Source organism: Acomys minous (genome assembly GCF_964271855.1).
Source record: "Acomys minous genome assembly, chromosome: 1".
Taxonomy (NCBI): Eukaryota; Metazoa; Chordata; class Mammalia; order Rodentia; family Muridae; genus Acomys; species Acomys minous.
In genome coordinates this window covers 77,906,996-77,932,058 of record NC_140483.1, presented here as the reverse complement: position 1 = coordinate 77,932,058, position 25,063 = coordinate 77,906,996, and the positions used below count along the sequence as shown (strand labels likewise).

At 39.7% G+C, this 25,063-nt stretch overlaps 1 protein-coding gene across 4 annotated transcripts in view; it reads right to left on the bottom strand.

Moving 5' to 3' along the window:
- LOC311591254 (contactin-associated protein like 5-1-like) overlaps positions 1-25,063 on the bottom strand; it is an 869,459-nt gene that overhangs the window by 640,885 nt on the left and 203,511 nt on the right. For all 4 annotated transcript variants that reach the window (XM_084770689.1, XM_084770692.1, XM_084770691.1 and 1 more), the window contains exon 3: positions 14,203-14,396. In XM_084770689.1, coding sequence (XP_084626815.1) covers positions 14,203-14,396 — 194 coding nt within the window. The remainder of the gene's footprint in view (positions 1-14,202; positions 14,397-25,063) is intronic.

Below are 25,063 nucleotides of genomic sequence, written 5' to 3'. Positions count from 1 at the left end.
TGCTTTCTTCAGTTCTCACAAACATACAGCATTCACCTAGATGCAATGTCTCAAATAGAAGCACATCACAGAAGCAGCAAATTTAGAGTAAGTTTCAAGTATGTAGGTCCTTGCGCAGGAGATTATGCACTCAATACACCTATGTCCACCTGGCGTGGACCCACCATCAGCAAAGATGCTTAGAACATTATTGCAGTGTGTATACCCTAGCCTGCTTAGGCCTTATCCCTTCTAGATAATCCATTTCTCAATCTGTTAATAGAAGTCTGGCCTTCTGTCATTGTGGCTTATCATAAAGGAAGAAAGTTGACACAGCAATGTAGCCAAATAATTATAAAGTCAACATTGCTTCTATGCATAAATTATCATAAATTATCATATCACTTGACCTACTGACAAGCCCAAATCATACATCTCCCAACCTTCAGGTAGCTCTTCTTGATGCTTCTTTCCATGCATTTGTCTTCCAGCTCACAGAATGCTACCACACTTTACTTGTAAAACCAACTTAATCTATGTGTCACACATGCCTGATACCCTAAATTATAATTAAACACGATAAGAAGTGAGGGTCCCAGGATTCTTTGGTAACTCCAGCACAGCTATCAAAGTACTTCTTTTTATAATTTGGTTTTAGTTGTGTGTGTGTGTGTGTGTGTGTGTGTGTGAGAGAGAGAGAGAGAGAGAGAGAGAGAGAGAGAGAGAGAGAGAGAGAGAGAGAGAGAGAGTTTGTGGTGTAAATCAGTGCAATGAGTTCAGTGGCCACACATATTGGATTCACTGGTGCTGGAATTACAAGTGGTTGTGACCCAGCATATATGGTTGATGGGAACTGAATTGAACTAAGGGCTGTGGAAACGCAATCTCTTAACTGATTGAGATTGAGCAATCTCTTAACTATTGCTTAACTGATGAGCAATCTCTTCATCCTTGGGGATGTGATTCCTTTGAAGAAAAAAAATCATGATTCCCTTCATCTATCAGCTGATACATTCATGGGTTACAGAATGAAATAATGATCTTTTTTTTTCCCATCAGACCTTTTCATTTTTTACTTTGATATAGTTTATTAATTTATTCATATTACATCTCAATTGTTATCCCAACCCTTGTATCATCACATTCCTCCCTCCCTCCCATTTTCCCCTTACTCCACTCCTATTGGGACTCTAGGTGGGTGAAGCATGGGAGAATGAGGAAATAGAAGGATCCAGAGGGTCCTAGAAACATACAAGAAGAGCATTATGATGGATAAATCTGGGCCCAGGGGTCCTGTTCAAACTATGGCACTAGCCAAGGACAATATGTGCAGTAAACTTTGAACCCCTACCCAGATCTAGCCAATGAACAGAACATTCTTCACAGTTGAGTGGAGAGTGGGGTCTGACTTTCACATGAACTTTATTGCTCCATATTTGACCACGTCCCCTGGATGAGGATGCCTGGTGGCACTCAGAGGAAGGATAGCAGGCTACCAAGAAGAGACTTGATATCCTATAAGCATATACAGGGAGAGGAGGTCCCCCTCACTCATAATCATCGGGGAATGAAATAATGATTTTCAAGCAAGTTGTGGATGCCTAACAATTTGTTGCACCATTTGGTATTTCCCTGTTGTTCAGAAACCGTCTGTATACTGTCAGACAGCGGGAAGAATTTTCTCCATGTGAGCCATTGGAATTGGGCATAGACATGAAACACAGCAACTCTGAATACCGTCATATTTTGCTTGTGAAGTTAGTCTACTTTTATCATTACCCTGCATCCATCTGCTTTTCATTAACACTCTGCTTGCAGCTCACAATGAGACAAGAACAGCAAAGGCCACCTTAATAGCAATAGTGTCTTGAGGTGTTTATATCACATTTCTCTTCTTAACAGTGACTGCTATTGTGATAATGAGCTTAATAATCTTATTGAAGATGAATTGTATTTGAACATCTTTTATCTTTTAAAATCGGGGGACAGTTTTTGTTTCCAGGAGCCCATTATAAGCCTGGAAGCTTTCCATTTGACAACAGGCCAAGTAGATACCTGGGGCTTTAGATTTTGGCCTATAGTTATTTTCTTTAAGCCTCAGCAACTCCCCCAGGCTCTTCCTACAGCTCCACTTTCTGCTGTAAGGCCCTTGAGCTAACTGTCTTTAATAAGCTTGCCTGGATAACTCTGCCCATAACCCAAGGAAAATTTCCCTTTCCCACTGAGCTTTCAGTTTACTCAAAAAATGCTGACTTCATATGCTTGTTGCCTCTTTTGTATACAATGCTCAAATTAAAGAAATAGAGAGCCAGTGTCCTCTGGGTACCTTATCAAATTGGAACCCACACACTGGCTTTAATAATAGTCAATTTTCACCATTTTATCTCTGGTTAAAGCTAATCCAGTGCATGAATCTACTTATGGTTTACAAAGAGCTTCACAAAATGAGGTCCTAAGCAGCTGCCCCACATTCACTTGATGTTATTTTAGAAATGTAAATTCTTATCCCAACTCTCACCTATTGGGTGAGATGTTCTACAAGCAGAACTTGGCATACTGTGCCTTAACAAGCCCTGTGGAACATTTTGAGGCATGCACATTTTTTAAATCTCCCATTTACAGGGCATATGAGGTCAAATCACCATTACTTTTAAAAAGAAGAAGCTAAGCTTCCTAGAGATTTAGTTATCTATCAGCTCCACAGATTATTTTAAACTTCAAAGCAGAGACAATCACACAGAAGAAAACAGCAGCTTATAGATGAAATACAAATTGCATGGGTAGTATTAAAAAGTTTGGTGATGGGGGTGGAGATGGCTTTGCTGCTAAAGTGCTTAGTGTGCAAAATGCAGATCTACATCTGAGCCACAGGACGCATGTGAAGAGGTGAGTGTGGGTATGTGCATTTGTAATACAAACACTGCATAGGCAGAGACAAGTTGATTCCTAGGTTCTGCTGGCCAAGCAGCAGAGCCAAATTCAAGGGACCCAGATTATTGAGAAAACATGTCTCCAAAAATTCCTGGAGGAAAGACAACTAAATTTGATGTATGGCCTATATATGCAAACAAACACATGTGCCTGCACATCCGCATGCACAAACATACACACACATGCACAGTGCACACACACACACACACACACACACACACACACACACACACACACACACACACAAACCCCTCCATAAAGAGAAGGCAGCTAAAAATAACTTTCCCTCTCAGACACTACACTTACTACAATTCAATAAGTTTAAAGAAGCAAAACCTGTGTTAAAATTGAGGTATTGACTTAAATGTTTTTCTATTCTAAGGAGAAAGTCTTCAAATCCTAATTTATTTATATATTGAAAATATTATGTTATAAATCAAACTTTTTGGGAAATATGAAGTACTTTGACAACAAGAGTAACTTCCTAACAGTGGATTTAGAAGAATTAATTTTAAGCAGATCATCCGAGTCTTTTGATATCAATTGCTGAATCTTATCCCACTACAAATGCAACCAGTGTGGGGACTGCAGTCACCTGCTCTTTCACAGAAAGTGTCCATGTAAACACTAATCCTGAAGACTGACCATGAAATGTGTTCAAATGCCACCTGTGTAAATGTGGGAAGCCAGTAGCTTCCTGAAAAGGCTAGAACTCATGCAGGCAAATTCCCTGAAACATCACAGCCAATTCTCATATTAAGAGAGAAAAACATATGGGCATCAGTTTGGAAGTTTTAGGACTAAGTATGGAGCCAGAGAGCTAGAGAGCTAGGGAGAAGCCTGCAGCAAACACCTGCTGTTGGTTTGGCTGCTTGTTTCTGTTCCTTTTCTTATCAACAGTGTTCCTTTAGTCTTAACAGTAGCTCAGATCACCAAAGACCATAGTCAACTACTGAGGCATCTCAAGAAGTCTGAGCTTCAGAAGTCAATACTTGGTGATGTAAAGTTCAATCAATGTGGAGCTAAAACATCATTTTCAGGTACTTTCTACTACCACTTGCAAGGCAAGCTGTAAACCAGAGTGAGCAGAAAGTGAGGAGGAATGAAAGCTGGGTATCAGGAAGCAGCTGCCCTGCATTTACTCTCATGGCTGGTGCTGAAGATGTGCTAAGTTATTGCATGTTACATTTCTATCCTTTGGCACAGCTGGAATCAAGTTGGCTGCATGGTGATAATTGATTTATGCATTGGTAATCCCTATTAAACTGATAGCCAAGGTTTGCAGAGTTCTTCATTAATTTAAAAGCAAACATCTTCTATTAGTTCTTTGGTAGTTTTACTATAAATACATATTCATATATGCATATATATTCATATGTATATTCATTCCTTTAGGATTTCATACAATGTTTCTTAATTACATTAGTTTCTCACTTCTACCCTTAATTGTTTCCAGATCTGCTCCTTATCCCTAACCCCACACCCTATTTCTTTAAGTTCTCCTGTTTTTTTTTTTTTAAGAGAATACTATCTCACAGAAGATATCCTGGTTTTTACACAGTATTTCTATTCATCGGCAATACTCTTTGAATCTTAGGTGTTATAGGCTTGTGTTATAAATGTATTAATTGGGGAAAAGCATTCTGTAGTCAATTGATCTTGCATTGTGGCCAGTCATGGCTTCTGTAATGGTCTCTGTCTGCTAGAGAAAAAAAAGTAGGAAGAGGAAAAGGAGGAGGAGAAGGAGGAAAAACAGGAAAAGCTGCTTCTATAATGAGGGCCGAGAGCTGCACATTTCTGTGAGTATAAATATAAGTATTCATAATGCAGTCAGACATTATACTGGCTTAGAAAAGTGGCTGTAGGAAGTTCTTCTATAGGCTGTATGGCCCCTGCAACCATGGGTAGGTGGCAAGGTTTGCAGCAGCCGACATGAATTCCCTCCTACTGAGCATGCCTAAGTCCACACCCAAGCATATGTTAGTTACTTCCAGGACATAAATATTACTCTTGTACCTTCAGAAACATCTTGCCATATTGGATATTGTGGCATTGCAGCTGAATAGGGATATTGATTACTTTTCTCTGCAGCAGCTTTCATGGCTCATTTCAACACTGTGACAGCTAGTCTTCAGAGGGCTTCCAGCTCAGATATACATTGCTTCCTCCAAGTCTTATGTCCAAAGTCTGTTGTGTCTTCAGCAGTACAGTTGAACCTTCTTTTTTCTGGCACCAAGGACAATAGCAACAGCTTATATTATTTTTGGTCTCTTGGACTCAACTGACAATTCAAAAGTTTGTACAAACCTGAGCTGAAGTTTTTGTTAGGTAGATAATGGATTTTGTTTGTGGGCATGAATTGTGATTCCAAGTATCGTAACTTTGTGTGTGTGTGTGTGTGTGTGTGTGTGTGTGTGTGTGTGTGTATTTGCATATATATATTATGCAGTATTAAATAAATATAACATAATTTCTTAAACCTTTTGCAATACTCTCAGCTTTAAATGGGTTCAACTCAAAAATTAACACTTCTAAATGTATATATGTGAGAAAGCAAATGAGAGAGAGACATCTTTAAAATCCTTGCAGTCACCAAACGTGGTGCCCTGTTCCTTTAGTTATAGCGCTCTGGAGTTTGAAGCAGGCAATAGTAGTGAGCTCATGGCCAGTCTGGTATACACAGTGTGTTCCATGCCACAAAATCACAGCTAGTATCTTAATTAGGTATGTTTTTATATGTAGTCTTATTACTTTATTTAAAGGTGCTAAAGCAAAGATTGTGGATATGGTATGGTGTATAATAGTACTTTCTTTTTTTGTTGTTTTTTGTTTTTTGTGGGTTTTTTTGTATATTTTTTTACTTTCTTTTTTTAAATTAATTTATTCTTGTTACATCTCAATGGTTATCCCATTCCTTGTATCCTCCCATTCTTCCCTCCCTCCCATTTTCCCCTTATTCCCCTTCCCTGTGACTGTTCCTGAGGGGGATTACCTCCCCTGTATATGCTTATAGGGTATCAAGTCTCTTCTTGGTAACCTGCTGTCCTTCCTCTGAGTGCCACCAGGTCTTCCCCTCCAGGGGACATGGTCAAATGTGAGGCACCAGAGTATGTGTGAAAGTCATACCCCACTCTCCACTCTACTGTGGAGAATGTTCTGACCATTGGCTAGATCTGGGTAGGGGTTTAAAATTTATAGCCTGTATTGTCCTTGGCTGGTGCCTTAGTTTGAGCGGGACCCCTGGGCCCAAATCTGCCTATCATAATGTTCTACAAGTATGAAGGTCTATGTCTATGCATCAATTCTTTGAATGGTCATAAAACAAACAAAACAAATGAAACAGCCAATTAGATTTGATACTGTGCCTGCCTATATCCCCAGGGCTGTTAGAGACTGAGGACAGAGGATTGCTGGAGCTTGCTGGCAACAAGCCTAGTTCTAGCTGCACTGAGTGGACCTGTCCAAGAAACTAAGTCAGAAAGTGACAGGACAAAACACACCACATCTACCTTTATTTTCTAATGCACAGATGTGTAGTACATACACACACACAAATAGAATGTGGGCCATGTTACAGAGAAGGCATGGTTTAGTCCCTTAATGGTTCTAGGCATGCAGGAAATCAAGAGACGTTATCTTTAAGTCTGTTCATGCATCCAGCCTGGTGTTAGGCATATAACAAGAGGTTAAGAGATGTATTTTGATAGTAATGAGCTTTCTTTCTCTCAAATTGTTTTCTGAAATTGGTAGGCTTAAAATAGTATATAAAACAGTGATCAATACTCAGTACATGCTAGGGAAAATTGGCAAAATAATGGGTGTAAATCAAGAAGATAGGATAGCATCTCCCAGAAAATTTGCAAGCTGCTCATGCATGAAATTGGAGAACTGATGACTAAAATCCATTGTTTCAATTGACCCCAGAGTAAGGAAAATGCTAGGTAACTAGACCAAGCCTTTTATGTGTGAACTGACTCCAGAAAGCTACAGAAATCACAGCTCATCATACTGCACTGGCTGAAGGGCCCCGTGCCAAGTACTGGACTGATCATGTGTCTGGTCTTTGTAAAAAGCAAAACGCAAAATGAATCTGAAGAAAACTCAGGATATTCAGAGGAAAGTGAAAGGTTAGTGTATCTGTTTCCTTTCTGCTTGCTGTGACAAAATAGCTCATGGGGGCAACTTCAAGGAGAAGCATTTACTCTGACTTATGTTCTGAAGGGATATAATTCCTCATAGGTGTATGGCTGCAGGAATGGGAGGCAGGTGGTTCTTCACATTTTATCAGCAGTCAGGAAGCAGAGTTGGAACACATATTAAGCATCTCTCTGTCCACATCTTCTCACAAAACCAAAATACACTCCATACCAGATTCTCCCAAAGAAGCTTGGGTTTCTGTTTTGGTTTAGCTGAGCATTGTGTTCTGAGATCTTGGTGGAGGCTGCTTCATCTCCTTTATCACAGGCCATTAGGTCTTAACAGACAATCCCTTTAGGCTAAGTTCTTACCTACTGGCTTGGGCTTAACCATCAGGGACAGGCAGAGCTGAGTTTATAAACTGGCTCTGTCGCTTTATTACATGTGAAAGAGTCCTGCTACATTGGGCTTTTGAAATCATGTTTTCTTCTGTAAAATAGAAGCAACTGATTAGGTTTTAATATACTGTAAAATGATGTGCTTACCAGATTTTTGCAGTTCTGGTTGAAGAATACCTGTTCCACAGAAGTGCATGTCCTGGGGACAGATTTCCAAGGAAGTCACTTTGAACATTGGGAGGTTGTCATCTGAGCTAGAATCATCAGTTGCATAGGTACTGCCCTGCAAACTTCTTTGTTTCTTCATGGTCATGACTCTTCAAGATTCCTGTTTCTCCCTAGAAGTTTTGTTCATGGACTTCACATCTTTCTGCAAAGTATCTCCATGTTATCACACAAAGGATGGCTAGAGTGTTGTCTTCTTATAAAAATTACCTAAATCAATTGCAAGGTGGTCTTTCAAGGACTGAATAGAGTTCAGGAAGATGTGAGTGAACAGCTCAGCTAAAGTGGATGACCTACTGTGTGCATAATCCAGGACCAAGAACCTACCAGCAGTGAAGGTTTATCTGAAATCTGCACATGAAAGAATCTTCTTGGAATGTGTGTGTAAAAGACAAATGAAGCAAATTATAACAAAGAAGTGCATGCCATTACTGATAATGTAAGTGCTAAAATGAAGAGGAAAAGCAAGTGACTGGGAGGCAGAGAAATTTTAAACACCAGGACTGACACCAATTGTCTATGCTTGTTGACTTGTGTTTTCTTTTGAACAAAGAGAAGAAGGGACAGTAATGCTCACTTCAACAAGGATGTTAGGTGACTTTGAAGTCTCCAAGTATGAAAGCCATAGATTGGATCACAGAAACAATTTTTGTAGCTTTTGAAACATTTGTAAAAGTGGTCAGGAATGTCAATTGCCTCATGTATTGGGCTTCACTAAAGGCCCAGTCATGAGCTGGGGAGATGGCTCAGTGGGAAAAGGCAGTTTCTTCTACTGTGATGACATGGGGTCTACCCTGGAAAACAAAGATTAGAAGAGAAGAGATTTCTACAGCTGTCCTCTAACCTAACACTTGTGCGCCCAACCAACATTTGCAAAGAATATCACACTGGCTCAGGCTGCTGCTCTGAGGTAGAACTAATGTTTCCATCTGTCTGGCATGTGTACACCACAAATTAGAGATACTTCAGATCCAATAGGATTCTAACCTTTGTTGCCAAGTGATACCTTCATTGTTTATCCTTTAGTGAGCAGAAGCTCTGCTTGTTAATATCATGAACAATCCACACAGTGCCACACCAAAAGCTCTCCAAAATGAATTTTTAGCAGATGGAGATTTTTGCCTATTGCAAAGGTGTCTTTTAAAGGTTCTTATCCTGCAGTGAACTTGAAATAAGAGACATCTCTTCAGTGCTGATAAGCTGATATCACACACTGTTTGTATTTTTTAGTGTACTTACTTTAAAAACTATAAAAAGCCTGGTACTGTGCCATAGGCTTGTAAACCTAGTACTCTGGGAGGCAGTGGCTGGTGGATCACTGTGAGTTCAATGCCAAGGTGTTCTACAAAGCAAGTCCAGGACAGGAAATGCTATGCAGAGAAACCCTGCCTTGAACAAAGCAAAACAACAACAACAAGAAAAACGCAAACCAAACAACAAAACCAAACAACAACAGCATATTTACAAACTAAAGCACATCGAACTTCAAGCCTTTTCAAATGCCCAAGCGAGCATCAGGGTACAACTATTAGGTAAAATCTCGTCTGGCATGCCTCAGGCCATGAGTTGCATCCCCAGCAACACACACACACACACACACACACACACACACACACACACACACACACACACACGCAAGTGCTCAGCAGGGACAGTGCTCACCTCAAAAGGAAGAAGAAGAGAGTTTTAATCCACAGAACTAAATGGTTAAGAAACAGACAGGAGCTCCTTAGAACAAGCTGGCTAGCTAGTCTAGTTTAAAAGTGAGCTCTGAGTTCAGTGAGAGACCTTGCCTCAAAGTATAAGGTAAGAACCATCAAAAAATGCATTTACAATGCTCTTCGTGGGACTCTATACTTAATAGTGCCCATGTACACATATGGGAATATAATGTGGAATTTGAACACATGTGTTAGTCCACATAATGTCAGTAGGCATACCCACACATTCCCACATGCCACACACATACAAAGAAAAGAAATCCTTAAAAGACCAAGAAAAACATGTTTCTCTACAGCTTCCAGGCAGCATCCTTAAGGAAACCAATACTTACTATCAATGGGATTAAGTATTAGGGTTATGTGGAAAGTTAAATTGAGCCATTTATACATTTGTGATTAAACCTCTTTTTTTGTCTATTTCAGATTTCCTGAATCTGTGACCTAATTCCCAAAGTAAAATTTAAAATAAATTTTCACAAGAAAAATGAACGTCATCTATTGTGGGTATATGTGCATGATTGCATGCATATTTGTTTGTGTGTTGAGGCCAGAGTCAACATTTCATATATCCCTTAGTATCTGTCCACCTTATCTTTGTGAGTCAATTCTTTCTTTCTTTCTTTCTTTCTTTCTTTCTTTCTTTTTTTTTTGTTTTGTTTTTTGTTTTGTTGTTGTTGTTGTTATTGTTGTTGTTTTTGTTTGTTTGGTTTTTTAGATCAGCTCTCTCCATATTAGCCTTGGCTGTCTTGGACTTGCTTTGTAGACCAGGCTGCCCTTGAACACACAGTTATCCACATGTCTCTGCCTCCAACTGCTGGGATTAAAAGTGTGTGCCACCATGCCTGGTTTTTGAGTCAGTATTTCTAACTAATCCTGGAACTCACTGATTTGGCTAGACTGCCTGGCTGGCAAGCCCAAGACATCACCTATCTGACTCACCTAAGCCATGTGTATAAGTAGGTCCATTTTATATATAAACGTTCATTTTGATGCACGTTCCAATATTAGCTAAAAGGGAATCTCTACATATTTTTTGAAATGTTTGTAAAACAAGCTTGATAGACTCTCCCAAACCATTTCAGAGTTTAGGCATTATTTGCAAAACAGAGGTACAGCTAGATGTAGCTAGTGATTTCTTACTTATATATTTAGCAGGATGTAAATGAACAGTGGGGTTTAATATTATTCTTCCAGAATAGGTCTGAAAATGTTCATGATTCAAGTGAAAAAAGAAAAAAATATTTTGAAAAAATAATACAGGAGAAGCAGACAATAATTTCACAATCAAATATACTTATTAATAAAAATGTTAATGGTTTTAGTGGTGCTGGTCAGTGTCAAGACTGTTGAGGGATGGTGGGCTAGGGTGGAAACAGTCTTCCCTTTCTACCCTGCAGCTCTAAGAACCTTGGAGATTCCAGCTGTTTTTCAAAAACAAAACAAAACAAAACAAAACAACAAAATGGTTCTGTATGGAGACATATTTCTCCATTGACGTAGAAGAAGGGGCTGTCTACCTTGCAAAATTTTTCATGAAACTCAAATGATCCAATACCTCCAGCTTGGCTTAGAACCATGGGCAAGCTGTTTCCACACACAGAGCTACACATCCTTGAAACTCATCCTGAGGCCCAGAAAGACTAAAAGAAGGGCACTTGGATCTGAAGAAAATAAACTTTGATTCTTTTTGTACAAGGAAACAAAATAATTCAAAGCTACAACTCTGTCTGAAAAGAACCAGTTATTATAGAAAACTCCAGAGAGAATAAATAATCCCCTCTCCATTTCCCCTCTAAAGTCAACATAAAATTTTAAAATTTTTCCTTGGGCAGAAAGACTGCTTATTTTTCACTCTAAACTAAACAGCAAAGCAAGCACAAATCCGTAAAAATTGATGTGGACTTCAATATTGAAAAACAAAAAAGAAAAGCCTTCAAAGAGTAAATTTCAAAATGAAAAGCCATGTGGCTGAGAATATTCCAGCTGATGTAACTGAGGCAAGTAAGGATGACCATACTGATCTTCAATATTCCATGTTTGCTAGCTAACCAGAATGCTTAGCTTACTCCTGGTCTCAGGGTTCCACATGGTGGATAGGCAGACAATATCAATGCAGCTAAAACACATTATTTTTTAAAAATATATTTTATTAATTTATTCATATTACATCTAAATTGTTATCCCATCCATTGTATCCTCCGATTCCTCCCTCCCTCCCATTTTCCCCATACTCCCCTCATCTATGACTGTGATTTAAAGGGACCTACTCCCCCTGTATATTTTCATAGGGTATCAAGTCCTTTTTTGGTAGCCTGCTATCCTTCCTCTGAGTGCCACCAGGCCTCCTCATCCAGGGAACATGGTAAAATATGGGACACCAGAGTTTGTGTGAAAGTAGGCCCCACTCTCCACTCACCTGTGGAGAATGTCCTGTCCACTGGCCAGATATGTGCAGTAAACACATTCTTTTCAACAGGTTACGCTAATAGTAGAAGATGCAATGACTGAAATCAAAGCTGTAGCCAAGACCATTCTGAGAGGAGAAGACTGATATCCATCAAGAGGTCTTTACATTTTACTTTAATTTCGATGAAATATGTGACCTTTTTCTACTAAATTAAAACCAGTTATCCAAGGCATTCTATTTGTCTTTTTTTATATACACATATGTGCATGCATGTTCACATAGGTGTGTCCCTGGGTGTTGAGGCCCGAGGTAACATCTGGTATCTCTTTTTCCTACCACTCTTTACCTACTTTCGCATTGTCTAATCTGGCAACCAGCAAGCTCCTGGGTTAATAATGCTGGCTTTTTTATGGGTTCTGGGGATCTGAACGCCAGTCCTCATCCTTCAATGGTAAGCACTGTGCCTGCTGAGTCACCTTCCGAATCCCCAAACTCCAGCCTCCTGAGGCATCTCCAGGTAGTCACCCTGTGTGTCTTGTCTCTACTTTCTTTGCCATATGGTTTCCTGATAACGTTAACTGACACAAAGTTCACAAATGTGTTGCTGCCTCAGGGAAGAAAGTTCTGTGTTACAATTTAGAGCAGGTGTATTACCCTCAAACTGATAATTACTCCCAGTGGCTAAACTTTGCCATTTTTTTTTCTACATTTAAATGTTTTTAGACCCTTTAATGGTGGCTGTTCAGTGTTCACCACAGCAGAAGAAAGTAAAAATTCCCCAGGCACAATTTCAAACTTAGCAACCTTGGACAAGTGACATAGTTGGCTTATTGGAGTAAGTTATATAATGATATATATATATGCATATATATATGCAAATATATCTTCATCCAATATGATGGTGAATGTTAATTGTCAGTTTCACATAATTTATAGTCAGTTGAGAGGTGAGACTCTGAGCGTGCCTGTAGGGAACTATCTAGATTGTGTTAATTTAGATGGAAATACTGGCCCACTATGGTTGGTAGAATTCCCTGGCTAGGATCCTCAACTGTATAGTAGAAAAATTTAGCTGAGTAAGAGCATAGCATTCATTATTCCTTTGGATTATGAATGCCATGTGACCACCCGCCTCAAGCTCCTGTGACTTCTCTGCCATGATGGACAGTAACCTAGAACTGTAAGCTGAAACAAGCCTTTGCTTACTTACATTGCTTTTGTTGGTTGAATTTTGCCATAGCACCATGAACTTAAGAAAGTATGATAGCCAATGACACACTCTTACTGACAATTAAATTTTGTGAGCTGGTTTCCCTATTTTTATAGATGACTTAAGAAATTCTGTCCTAAAACTATCACAGTTGTGATAAAGGAAAGAACACAATTAAATTTCTGTGGCTGATAATCTCATTTATTTTGGATAAAGTTACACTGGTACTAGCATCTAGATATGATCTCATTCTTTCTTTCTTTTTTTTTTTTTTACTTTTTTTAAAATTAATTTATTCTTGTTACATCTCAATGGTTAACCCAGCCCATGTATCCTCCCATTCTTCCCTCCCTCCCATTTGCCCCTTACTCCTCTCCCCTATGACTGTGACTGATGGGGACTCCCTCCCCCTTTATATGCTCATAGGATATCAAGTCTCTTTTTAGTAGCCTGCTATCCTTCCTCTGAGTGCCACCAGGTCTCCTCCTCCAGGGGACATGGTCAAATATGAGGCACCAGAATACATGTGAAAGTCATACCCCACTCTCCACTCAACTGTGGAGAATGTCCTGTTCATTGGCTATATCTAAGTAGGGGTTTGAAGTTTACGGCTTGTGTTGTCCTTGGCTGGTGCCACAGTTTGAGTGGGACCCCTGGGCCCAAATCTCAACCATGTTCATAGCAGCCTTATTCATAATAGCCAGAACATGGAAACAGCCTAAGTGTCCCTCAGTAGAATAATGGAAAAAGAAACTGTGGTACATATACACTATGGAATACTACTCAGCTATTAAAAACAAGGAACTCCCGAAATTTGTGGACAAATGGATTGAGCTAGAAATGATCATAATGAGTGAGTTAACCCAGAAGCAGAAAGAGTCAAATGGTATATACTCACTTATATTAGCATACTAGCCAAGGGGCATGTCCCATGAAATTCTTCACTTACCAGGAAACTGGGACAGAGGAGAAGGCATCTTATTGGGACTCTAGATAAGAGAAGCATGGGAGAATAGCAAAGTAGAAGGATCCAGAGGGTCCTAGAAACCTACAAGATCTCATTCTTTCTAAAAGATCAGATAATGTTGATTAAACAACCACAGTCTGGATACAGTAACATAGCAGAAACACTCACTGTTTAGCATTAGCACATCTCTCTCATCTTTTTTCACTCAAGAAAAAACTATTTCCTACCCAGATGCTGTCTTCTTGCTGGTACTGTTGCCAGTTGTGGCCTGTGTCGCTGAACATCAGGTGATAGCTTGTCACCCAGTCAGAGCTCCCATATCTTCCCTGTGTGGCCACTGCTGTAATCTCCACTCTGTTTCCCAGGTCCATCTGAAGCCACTGTTGGGCATTGGAATCTGCTGGGGACCAACCACCAGTTCCTGGAATAGGAAGAAAGAGAAACTTGTAATAATGCCTTGGATAGTCACCATTTTCTATGTCAAAGATCAGTGAAACAAAGTTCAATCAAGATACAGTACCCTGCCTCTCAACTTAAGACTCCTAGTATGATCAGAACCAAATATCTACCCTGTAAGAGTTCCAGGTTCAGTGTTTATGGTGCCTCCTTCCATTTCCCCTTTCTTCCTTCTCCCATTCTTCTCTCTTTCACTCTTTTCTTTTCTCTGTCCAAATATGTACTGTGAACCTCCCAGGAGACCCATATCTCACTGAGGGCTCACAGCTGAAAGAACACATAAATTGAATATTTCACATTCATTGGGCATCATTTATTCATTAAACCTTTATTCTCCACAAGGAGAATGCTGGGTAAAAGGAAAAGAAAGTTCAAAGAAAATATGTGGAGAGCCTTTACAAGAGAAAGATAGAAGTTACAACATGGGCACAGGGGACAGAATGTCTTAGGAGCTGCTCAGAAAGTCTTTCAAAAACAGAGACAGTAAAGCTTAAACCGGAAGCCAGAATAACCATGCCTGGAAAGGTGAGAAACAGACAGTTATGCAAATACCCATGCCCATGCATAGGGAACAGAGCAGGGACTGGTTTATACATAACCACAGAGCATGAGGAGGCCTGGCACATTTCATATGTCACCCTCTGTACCAAGACATGCAAAGACTTTGCAACAGCTGCTTGGCTCCCAGATTATTCATGAAATTTGAACTTTATAGATAATCAATATTCATTTTTCCTGGAACCAAAATAGTCATGACCTAAGGTTTTTGTCTCCTTCCCAAGTAGGAATAAACAGATCAGTATAAACTTTCACTGACTGCTGGATTCTCAAATGCTCTGGAACCTGAGGTGAGGAGCATTGCAGTGTCTTATGAGATGGACAGATGTGTGAAGAAAATAAATCATTTTTCTCAGAACAAGAGGGGAAAGTACAACTAAGGATGGATGAATATGTAATAGATTCAACTTTTTCTTAGACTTGCACGCCTATGCTCATGCTGCTCTATTTTACCCTCCAGCAAGTGGAAGAGCATTTACTCCCACCTCAGCTTGGTGGCTTGGGGCCTTTATGTATCCTGGTCCCCACTGCAAAGTCCCTCACCATATGGGACTAAATATGTTGATACTGGAGCTAGGGAAAGAAGGCAGAAACCTTTCTGACCTTACGACAAATGTAGATTGTGGGGACGGTCTTCCCATATGAGCTAGTCTCTATTATTCTTGTTTGATAAGCTTCTTATTATTTACACCAACTAAATAACATTCAAAGCAGGGAAAGACAGAGGCCCATGATTGTCATCTACTCTGAAATATGTTCTGCTTAGTAGGTGGTATGCCACAAACAAGGCAGGTACTGTAGTATACAGATACTTTCCACTCTTTCTGTAGAAAGAGAGCTCTGTGTGTGTGTGAGAGAGAGAGAGAGGGGGGTATGTGTGTGCCAGGAGGGGGTTCAACTGAATAGTGTAGCTTTCCATACCATTAAAGCTATGATCATAAGTCCAAGTTCTCAGGAATGAATGTTGTAAACAGACTTCCAGTTATCTTCTTTGCCTCCTTGACTCCCTGTCGCCATGACAGAGAGAGTCAACAAGGTCTAGATGGTCCTAGAACTACTGCTGGGAAAGATGTTTTGTGTCTGCACCATTGCATGGTGCCCTTGTAACACTGAGCTACTCCATAGTGTGGATAGGAATCATACTTATTGTGGTGCAGCTATTGTAGACTGGACCTTACTGTGTTCAGTCTGCTTTTACTCCCTGAATCATTTCTGTTGATTGAAATAGCATCGATCTCCTATCATATTGGAAGAAAGAGATGCAGAAAGTTTAAAACATCAGACAATCAGGATTCAAACACAGTTAAGAGAAATCCAGCTCCTTGGGGTTACTTTGGCAGAGGAACATCCTGTATCTAATCCCCAGACAATCTCAGGCTGAGGACATGAGCAGTGTGGAAAGGGCTTACTCCCATGCCTGACCACCTGATGTAAATCCTGAGAACCACATTGTTGAAAGAAGGAGCAAATTGCAGTAAATTGCTTCACATGAACACACATTTTAATTTAGTAAATCAACACACCAACTGATATGTAGTGTTCAGGCATAACACATTTTTGGTGGATTTTAATTATTTGTTTATAATTGATTTATTTATAATTATTGAATTTCATCCATAAGTAAAATAATTTAGAAACAGAAAAATTCTTAGGATTTAAGTTCAAGTCCAGTGAGAAACTCGGTCTTAAACAATAAAGAAGTTGGCTCCTGAAGAATGTCACTTGAGGTTGTTTTGTGGCCTCCAAATACATATGAGCACACTTACATCTGCATACAAGCACATACACACACACACACACACACACACACACACACACACACACACACAACACACACACAGAGGCATGCACACAACCATACAAAGACCAACAAGATATGTAACTTTGTTTTGTGCTCTGCAGAACAGTGCTATCCTTGACTCAGGGTTTGTGTGTATTTCTTAGCTTCAGAAAGATGTTGACAGGGAGACAGAAGTACCTGTATAGGTCTGACTGCAGTGCATACCTTTTAATATAGGGAAATAAATTTTAATACACCGACTGAAGCAGGAGCATGGCAATGAGTTCAAGGTCAGGCATCACTGCAGAGTAAATCATGTGCCAAAAAGACAAAGAAAGGAAGGAAAGGAGAGGGAAGAATAAGAAAGAAAGAAGAAAAAGCATAAGGGAATAGAAAGTGAGGGGGGAAAGGAAAGGAATGTGAAGAAATATTTTAAAATATTGATTTCATGATAAAATGAAAGCTAAAATTTCTTACACATGAGGAAATCCAAGATGGCAGCACTAACCAAGCAGATGTCTGAAAGGCAGGACAGAGCCTAGGGACCTGGCTTAGAAATACAGACCACAAGACCGGGAAAGCCCTAGGTGAGAGGTGTCCACACAGTACAAAGTACAGTTGTGTCTTACCTCAGGCCACCCAACTTGTTGACAGAGGTCAGGTGCCCAGTTCTCAGAGACTGGCTGCTTACCTGCCTGCGAGCTGCAGCTGCTCTCTCTATCTTGGACTCTGTATGCCAGACTGAACTATGGGTAATAAAGCACCAGCATCTGGATCAGCTGGCCCAGGGGAAAACCCAGAAGAAAAGGCAAATCTGACCTCAGACCACCCACCAGTCGACAGAAAGCCCTAGGGTCCAGTGGTGTTGGGCAGTGTGTCCAAAACCCAGTGCAGCCTATTGGGTGGTACTTGCACTCTCTGACTGAAATATGGGCTATAGAGTACCAGCATCTGGATCAGCTGGCCCAGGTCGCAGCCCAGAGTGTGGATCTGAGATAGATCTGATTTCAGATTGAGAGAACAAAAAGAATTAAAAATCTATATCTCAGTGTCACTGATGCAAGTTTTCAATAAATAAGCTTAAAAGCCTGGGAACACCTTCAGGGAGGGCCAGCCTTGCTGCATTCCCTCCCTTTCCACCACAGATACGGTAATTAGAATAGCAGAGCAAAGGGCCCGAGCCATGCCACACTATAGCTTCCTTCCCCAAGAACAGCCAATTAGCACAGGACCAGCCTTCCCTTCTTACAGATACCAACAGGTGATTTTGTCTGTGGGTCCCTTGCTAACTGATATCCAGGTGGAGAGATCTCAGCTGTGCAGATGTGCATTTTATATCAAGGATTATCCTGATTCTGCCTTGGAACTGGAGATCCTGGCAGAATGCAGGCTTGTGCTGTGAAACTGCCTTCATCCTCAGAGACATAAGAGAAGAGATAACTACCAATGCTTGCTCTGCCTACAGGCAGTTGGGCAGGGTAACAGGAAAGTGCTAACAGAGATGAACCTGAGAGAAGATGGATGTATGAAGAAGAACTAGGTTTACCAATTTCTACAAATTTGACTTAGATCATTCTTCTTTTGTTTGTTAGTGTTTGAGACAGGGACTGTAGTGTCTATGTTGCTGAGGATGATCTTGAACTTACGGTCCTCTAGCTTCCACCTCCATCCTCAGTGGTAGAATTACAGGCACACTATCACACTTCATTATTCAGTGCTAAGAAGTGAACCTTACCCTCTCTGCATGTTATAAGTACTTTAGCAACTGAGCTACATCCTTCATCTTGAACCTGCTTAAGACAAATGAAATCTGCATCATGCAGGCTCCTCCAGTCTATACGGGAGCCAGGAGCTTTCCTTAAGCAAGCAGACATGGTGTTACTACAATTATGGGGTCCTCAGTGTTCTGAGGCTAAGTATACTAATGAACTTTGATTCTCAAAGTTTTTCCAGTCTCATCTCTTCAAAGTGAAATGATTCAAGATGAAAAACAACTTTCCAAGACATCCATGGATTCTTATTTACTAGTATTATCTTAGAAAGTTGGCATGTGTATATGTGTGTGGTCTGTGTATATGTTGTATACATTGTGTGGTGTGCTTGTATGTGTGTGGTATGGTGTGGTCTGGTATTTGTGCTGTGTCTGGTGTGTGTGTATTGTGTTGGAAATGATTTATAGTGTATGTGTGGGGTGCATGTCTGTGTGTCTATGTTTTTGTGTGGTGTGGTATATGTATATATTCTGTGTGAAAATAGGGAGCCAAGACAACTAAGGCTTTTTATTCATCCTTGGACTCTGGAAGCTGACAATATACTGATAGAAAATAACCAAATTCTCTATGTAAACAAAATTGTCATGGCAGAGGTCTATGATTTGAACTTCTAAATGCAAACATCTCAAAAACATACATTCCTGTGAGAAAGAAGAGCTAAAATTTCAAGGGAGAATGTTAACCATTATTATTTCTGAAGTCTGTTTCATAGGAAAGAGAGCCATGAGCCTTCTTCCTCTTCTGGGTTCTAAGACCTCTGTGCTCATTTGTGTTTTAATCACACAGGGTAGATTAAGTGCCTCCCCTAATTGTCAAGTTCTAAATCACATCTGGGCAGTTTGATCCTAGGATAACAGCTCCTGAATTTCCTGTTGACAGTGTTTGAGTAATCCCTGCTGACTTAATCCCCCAATTTAAAGCCACAAACACATCACATCTGACTCACAGAGATCCTACCTAAGCCATAATTAAATAGAATGACTTGGCTGCCTAAATTCGTGGCCAGTGACTTCAGTTTAGTGCATTTTGCAGGTCTTTTCGAAGTGATTAGTGCTTCTTTCATTTCATTTTTTTTGTGTGAGATAAGGTGAAGGCTTGAGGGGCCATGGAAGAGAAAGAATAAAATTCATTTGCTAAATCCCCTCCACTGAGGAGCTAGCAACATATCTCAAAAGAAGAACTTAGCCACTTGTTCCTCAGCTCCTGGGCTATGTTGCCGGATCCTGATTTGCACAACAATTGCATTAGGGGTGCTATTTTTATTTTATATTACTTTTATGTTTTAAGAAGCTATTTTGTCACCAGTTGAACTTGTATTGCCATTATACTTGTATGGCTTGGGGTTGTATCAGAGCCTTCCTATAGCCTCTCTCTCACTTTGGAAATTCATTATCTGGTGATGTACATTTATCAGCGGTATACTTTATTCCTGTGTGTAGTCAGACTTAAATATATTCAATTCTGCTGTGATACATTGCAGAGAAAATATTTTACATGTTCAGTGAATGGTGGGTTTTATGTGGTTGCCAGTGGATTCGAACATTGTAAATCATGGGCAAGATTTTCAGGATTATTTCTCACTCCATATGAAATGGCTCTGCAAATCCAAGTGCAAGGACATGGCTTATAGAATAACAATTCTCTTTGAATTAAAATATCCTTCTTGGATGTAGGAGGCAGGCTTAGGAGACTCTGTAAGTAAGCAAAACTCACACATCTCATGAAGTTCTGAAAGCCTACAATATTCATAAGCCCCCTTACAAGTGTTTTACCAACTCTAATTGTTTAGAGAGAGAAGGCTCTGGAGTCAGCTGATCTGTCTCAGGGTTAAAGCAGGGCTTTTCAGTGCCTGATTGATAATGAGTCAACCATATTGTTGTAAGTGGACTTTCACCCATATTCCTTCAATTAACCACAATAAACTCAATGGATCATTAAACTAGGCTAGATAGGGCTTCTTCTTGGAATGGCATAAGTGCCCTGACTGTAGTGAACAGATGTTTCTTCAAATCATCCCAAGAAATGTCAGTCACCACCACCAAGCACATCACAGCCTGCAGAAGAGAATTTCATTGATACTGGATTTTTACAACATGAGTTTCATCTTCAGGAAAACAAAAGAAAAATCCCTAACATTTGTTTGGAAAGCTAGATGGTACCACACAGAGGGAATTTTTAATTCCTGTGACAGGAACACAAGTGAATGAATAGACTACGCTAAGAAACCTTAAAATATCTCAGAAGTTGAAGGAAGAACAGTGTGTCCTTGAGTAGCACCCAGGGATCTTTTATAATACACCTCCTTCCTGATTATTAAGTTGTGCAAACCATATCCTCTACTCTTTTCAAATACCAGCAAGCTACATGCTAGCTAATGAATGTCTGCCTTGTAGAGTTATGACATCACATAAGATATGATGGTGGTTGGTTTCAAGAGTCAGTCTGACTTAGTTAAGGAACACCTAGATAGCTGGAGAAATATTGTCTCTGGTTCTGTCTGTGAATATGTCTCTGGGAGAGACTGGCCTTTTAATAACTGCACTTAGTGGGACAGATCAATCATCTTCCATGTGAGAGGATACCATGCAATCCTTGGAAAAATCCGATAAAATTGAAAAGGCAGAGCAGAGAAGAGGGATACACTTGCCCCCTCTTCTAGGGCTGAGACACTGCCCTCTCTTGTTAGTCACAGGATTCCAGGCTCAAACACCTTTGGGCTTGGAGAATTACAGAGGTAGTTGGCCATTTTCAAGCTTCAGCTCAAGAGTTATTCCAACAGCCTTCTGTGTTCTCAGAGCTTTGGTCTCAAAGAAATGCAACAGCTCCCATGGCTCCATTGTTTCTAGAAAGCACATGGGGTATTCTCAGCTTCCATGTCCACATGACCAACTTCCACAATGAGCCTCTTCCTGCTATTTGTATCATCTATCATATGTCTAAGTGTTTACTTTATTTCTCACATTTATGACCATATACATGTGTAAATGTATGTTACTAAATGTATTTACATAGTTTTCTCTCTAGAAAATACTAATGAATACAGACATTAACTAGTTTTGCATCTACTTGCAATTTTATTATAACACTTCCCTTTTCCTTTAGTTTATCAAGACTTCAGCCTTCTTGTACAACTTTTCTGTCTACTCAGCTCCCTTCTTAATGAGTTGGATGTTCTCTGATGTGGTCATTCTATACCTATATGAGATTTGTGGCTCTAAATTGACCAAACATCATACTCTGACAGCTATATATTGCTTAGCAATTTTAAGTCATGTCCTTGGAAATGAAAAACTCTATGTGTATCTTAATCTCCAATCTCTAAGAGTTTAAATCTAATTCAGAAAAGATGGCTATGTTTGAGTGTATTTATTTGTAAATGTGCATGTGTCAAAACTGGTGCTTAGATATTTAGAAGAGGCTGTGATTTTGTATTGGGTGGAGACATAAGGGAGGGACATGAATGTAGCTAACTAAAATAGGCTGCTGCAGTTATATTGTGTTATGGGAATCATGACACTAGAAGATGGAGGATCAGAAGTTCAAGGTCATTTTCACTGCAAAGTGAGATCCAGGACTTAGCTGGAGATGCAGTAGCTGAAACAAAGGGATAATTCTGAGGCTTCAGTGGCACAATGTGGTGACTTGTTCATGGCAATCTACTACTATACACATGAAATCTGAGAAGACTAATATATACACATTCATACAATCAAAAAGGAGTACAGGTAGTGAAGGCTGTATCAACTTGATTCTGCTAACCATTTACAATATACATAGATGTCAAATCATCACAGCACGTAGTTTAATATATACAATTAATTTGTTACTTATGCTTCAATAGTACCATGAGGCAAATATTGGAGGTAATAAGAATGATACACATCTATTTCTTTGAACATTATTGAAATTATGAGAATACTCTGAAGAGAGATATGTCAAGGCTACACCTTGGTAAAGTGAGGATGTGGGAGGAGACTTCTTGATGATCTTTTGGTGTGGCCATGGCATTCCACCCTGTGCTGATGGTCTTTTGCACTGGAAATGGGGATAAGGATAATTCCTACATGGAAGGTGGCTGATGTACTATGTGGTGCAGCAGCAAGACCTTCTGCTAGGGATGTAGCATGTTGCTTCTGTTTTTTGTTTTGCAGTTATATTTACATATGCTTACAATGTGACTGAATTCCTAGACACACAATCCAATACTAATGGAGAAGTTCATCAATATGTTTGAGGCTGTGTTACCATCATTTTGTACCTGTGGAACTTTCTGTTTTGGATGATATAGTTAATGCTTGTCTAGTCATAAAATGAAAGGGGAGATTTAAAGGACTCCATGTAAAAAAGTGATGCACAGTCTTTCATTTTTTTGGACCCTTAATAGTTTATAGACAGGACATGATTCTAATCTGAGATTAAGAAAAATCAATCATTTTTCTACAATTGTAAATATCAGTTAATGATGAGAAGCTTCTTCTTGGCTTGCTAAATTTTACACTTGTCTGTCCATTCACAGAACAAAATTTGTTTTCCACAACATTACCATACTCCCATGATTTATACTAATGTAATCATAACATATGTTTATACATTCCCTAAGTTGAACATATATATTTACATATATACATATTCATTACTTTGTCTACTCATATATGGATACATTTCCTATGTTGAGCTTATATGTTTGCATATAGACATAATCATTACTTTACCCATTCATATGTACATATATTTTAAGCTCTTTGATTTCTTGGGTTATGTGTTTTCACTCCCAAAGGGGATGAAAACTAATTACTAAAAAATACTTGTTTTTATTTTTTAAAATTTATCTGTATGTATCTGTGTGTGGATATTTGTATGAGTGTTACATGCCTGTGGAGGCCAGAAGATTGAATCATAGCCACGGAAGCTGTGTAGTGGTGAGTTACGCATTATAACACCTTAGGTCTTCAGGAAGAGCAAGCAAGTACTCTTAACCGCTAAGCCATCCTTCCAGCCCCTCTACCTTTTTTTTTTTTCTGATGCAGGTTCTCTCACTGAACTCAGAGATCATTAGTTTGATTGGATTATATGGACAGCATGGTTCAGGGATTCACCTGATTCCACTTACCACTCACAATGCTTAGGCTACTATGTATATTCCTGGTCTTGGATTTTTATATGGGTAATAGACTCAGGTCCTCATATTTGTGAAGCAAGCACTTAGCTAAATGAATTATCTCATCAAATAATCAACTCTATAAATAATATTTCTCTCTGTTTTGGGCAATCATATGTGAAGGTTCTAGCAGAGTGCCTAGCACATAAGAGATACTCTTGAAAAGTCACGGTAACATTGCCTATTCATTAATTGCCCTAACCTCTTGGCTTGTAGCTCTGGTTGCATTTTTAAACCCCAGAGAAACTTTTTGTACCTTCACTTGATCAATATCCAGACAAAATATCTGGCTCATGGTTTTGGCAATGATACTGGCAAAGCTGCCCAGGTGATTCAGAAACACACATGCATATGCACGCACACACCCCCATACACACACACACACACACGGGAGAGAAAGAGAGAGAGAGAGAGAGAGAGAGAGAGAGAGAGAGAGAGAGAGAGAGAGAGAGAGAGAGAGAGGTGGGGAGCTATTCTCAAAGGGAAGATGAGACCCTGTGAATGAAGAGTCCTGGCATTACATTGCCGACTGGACTGTAGGGAAACGTCTATCCTCTGCACCTCAACTTCATGACTGCAGCTTCTGCTTCATTTTCTCAGATAGGACTCTAACAAGGAGAAGCAAGAAGTCTGTCTTCTCTCTCAAACACACTGGTCTGAGGTAGAATACACAGACTCAGTATTCCCATGAAGACAGAAAGAGATGGTTATAATTAATCGTTGCATATATACTGTCTCCAGCCAATATATGTTTAGTAGAGAGCTAACTGGCCTAAAATTAGACTCTCAGATTCCACAGAAGTGGAAAATGAGTTCTTAGACAGTGCTGACCTAGGATAAGACAACTTGAGTAGAGATGAGACTACTTGTCTTGGGAAGGACTTTCAGAGCTGTATTAACATGTCTCAGGAGGCAGAGGCAGGCAGATTGCTATAAGTTCAAGGCCAGCCTGGTCTAAAGAGCGAATCATGGACAGCAAGACTAATACAGAGAGACCCTGTCTCAAAAATAATAAATAAATAAATAAATAAATAAATAAATAAATAAAAGTCTCAACATGTGTTTCTTCCTGAAATTAAAATAGGACCTCCCTGCTTGACTCCCAGCTTTCTGTGCTGCAGTGGTAGAGCTCTTCTCAACATGGGCTTCTAGCCTGGTTCTGCACATAATACTGCAAGACAGGAATCCAACAGTGCCAAATATATAAATGCAAGCTTAGCCAGTGTCATCCCAGTGCCGATGGAAGACCACAGTGTCATAGCAGGCATGTGAGCTCTGGTTGATGAATTTGTAAGCCATCTTTCTTCCTACTCCATTTATCCCCCACTTTTGTTAATGAATCAAGCTACTGTTAGAGCAGTAAT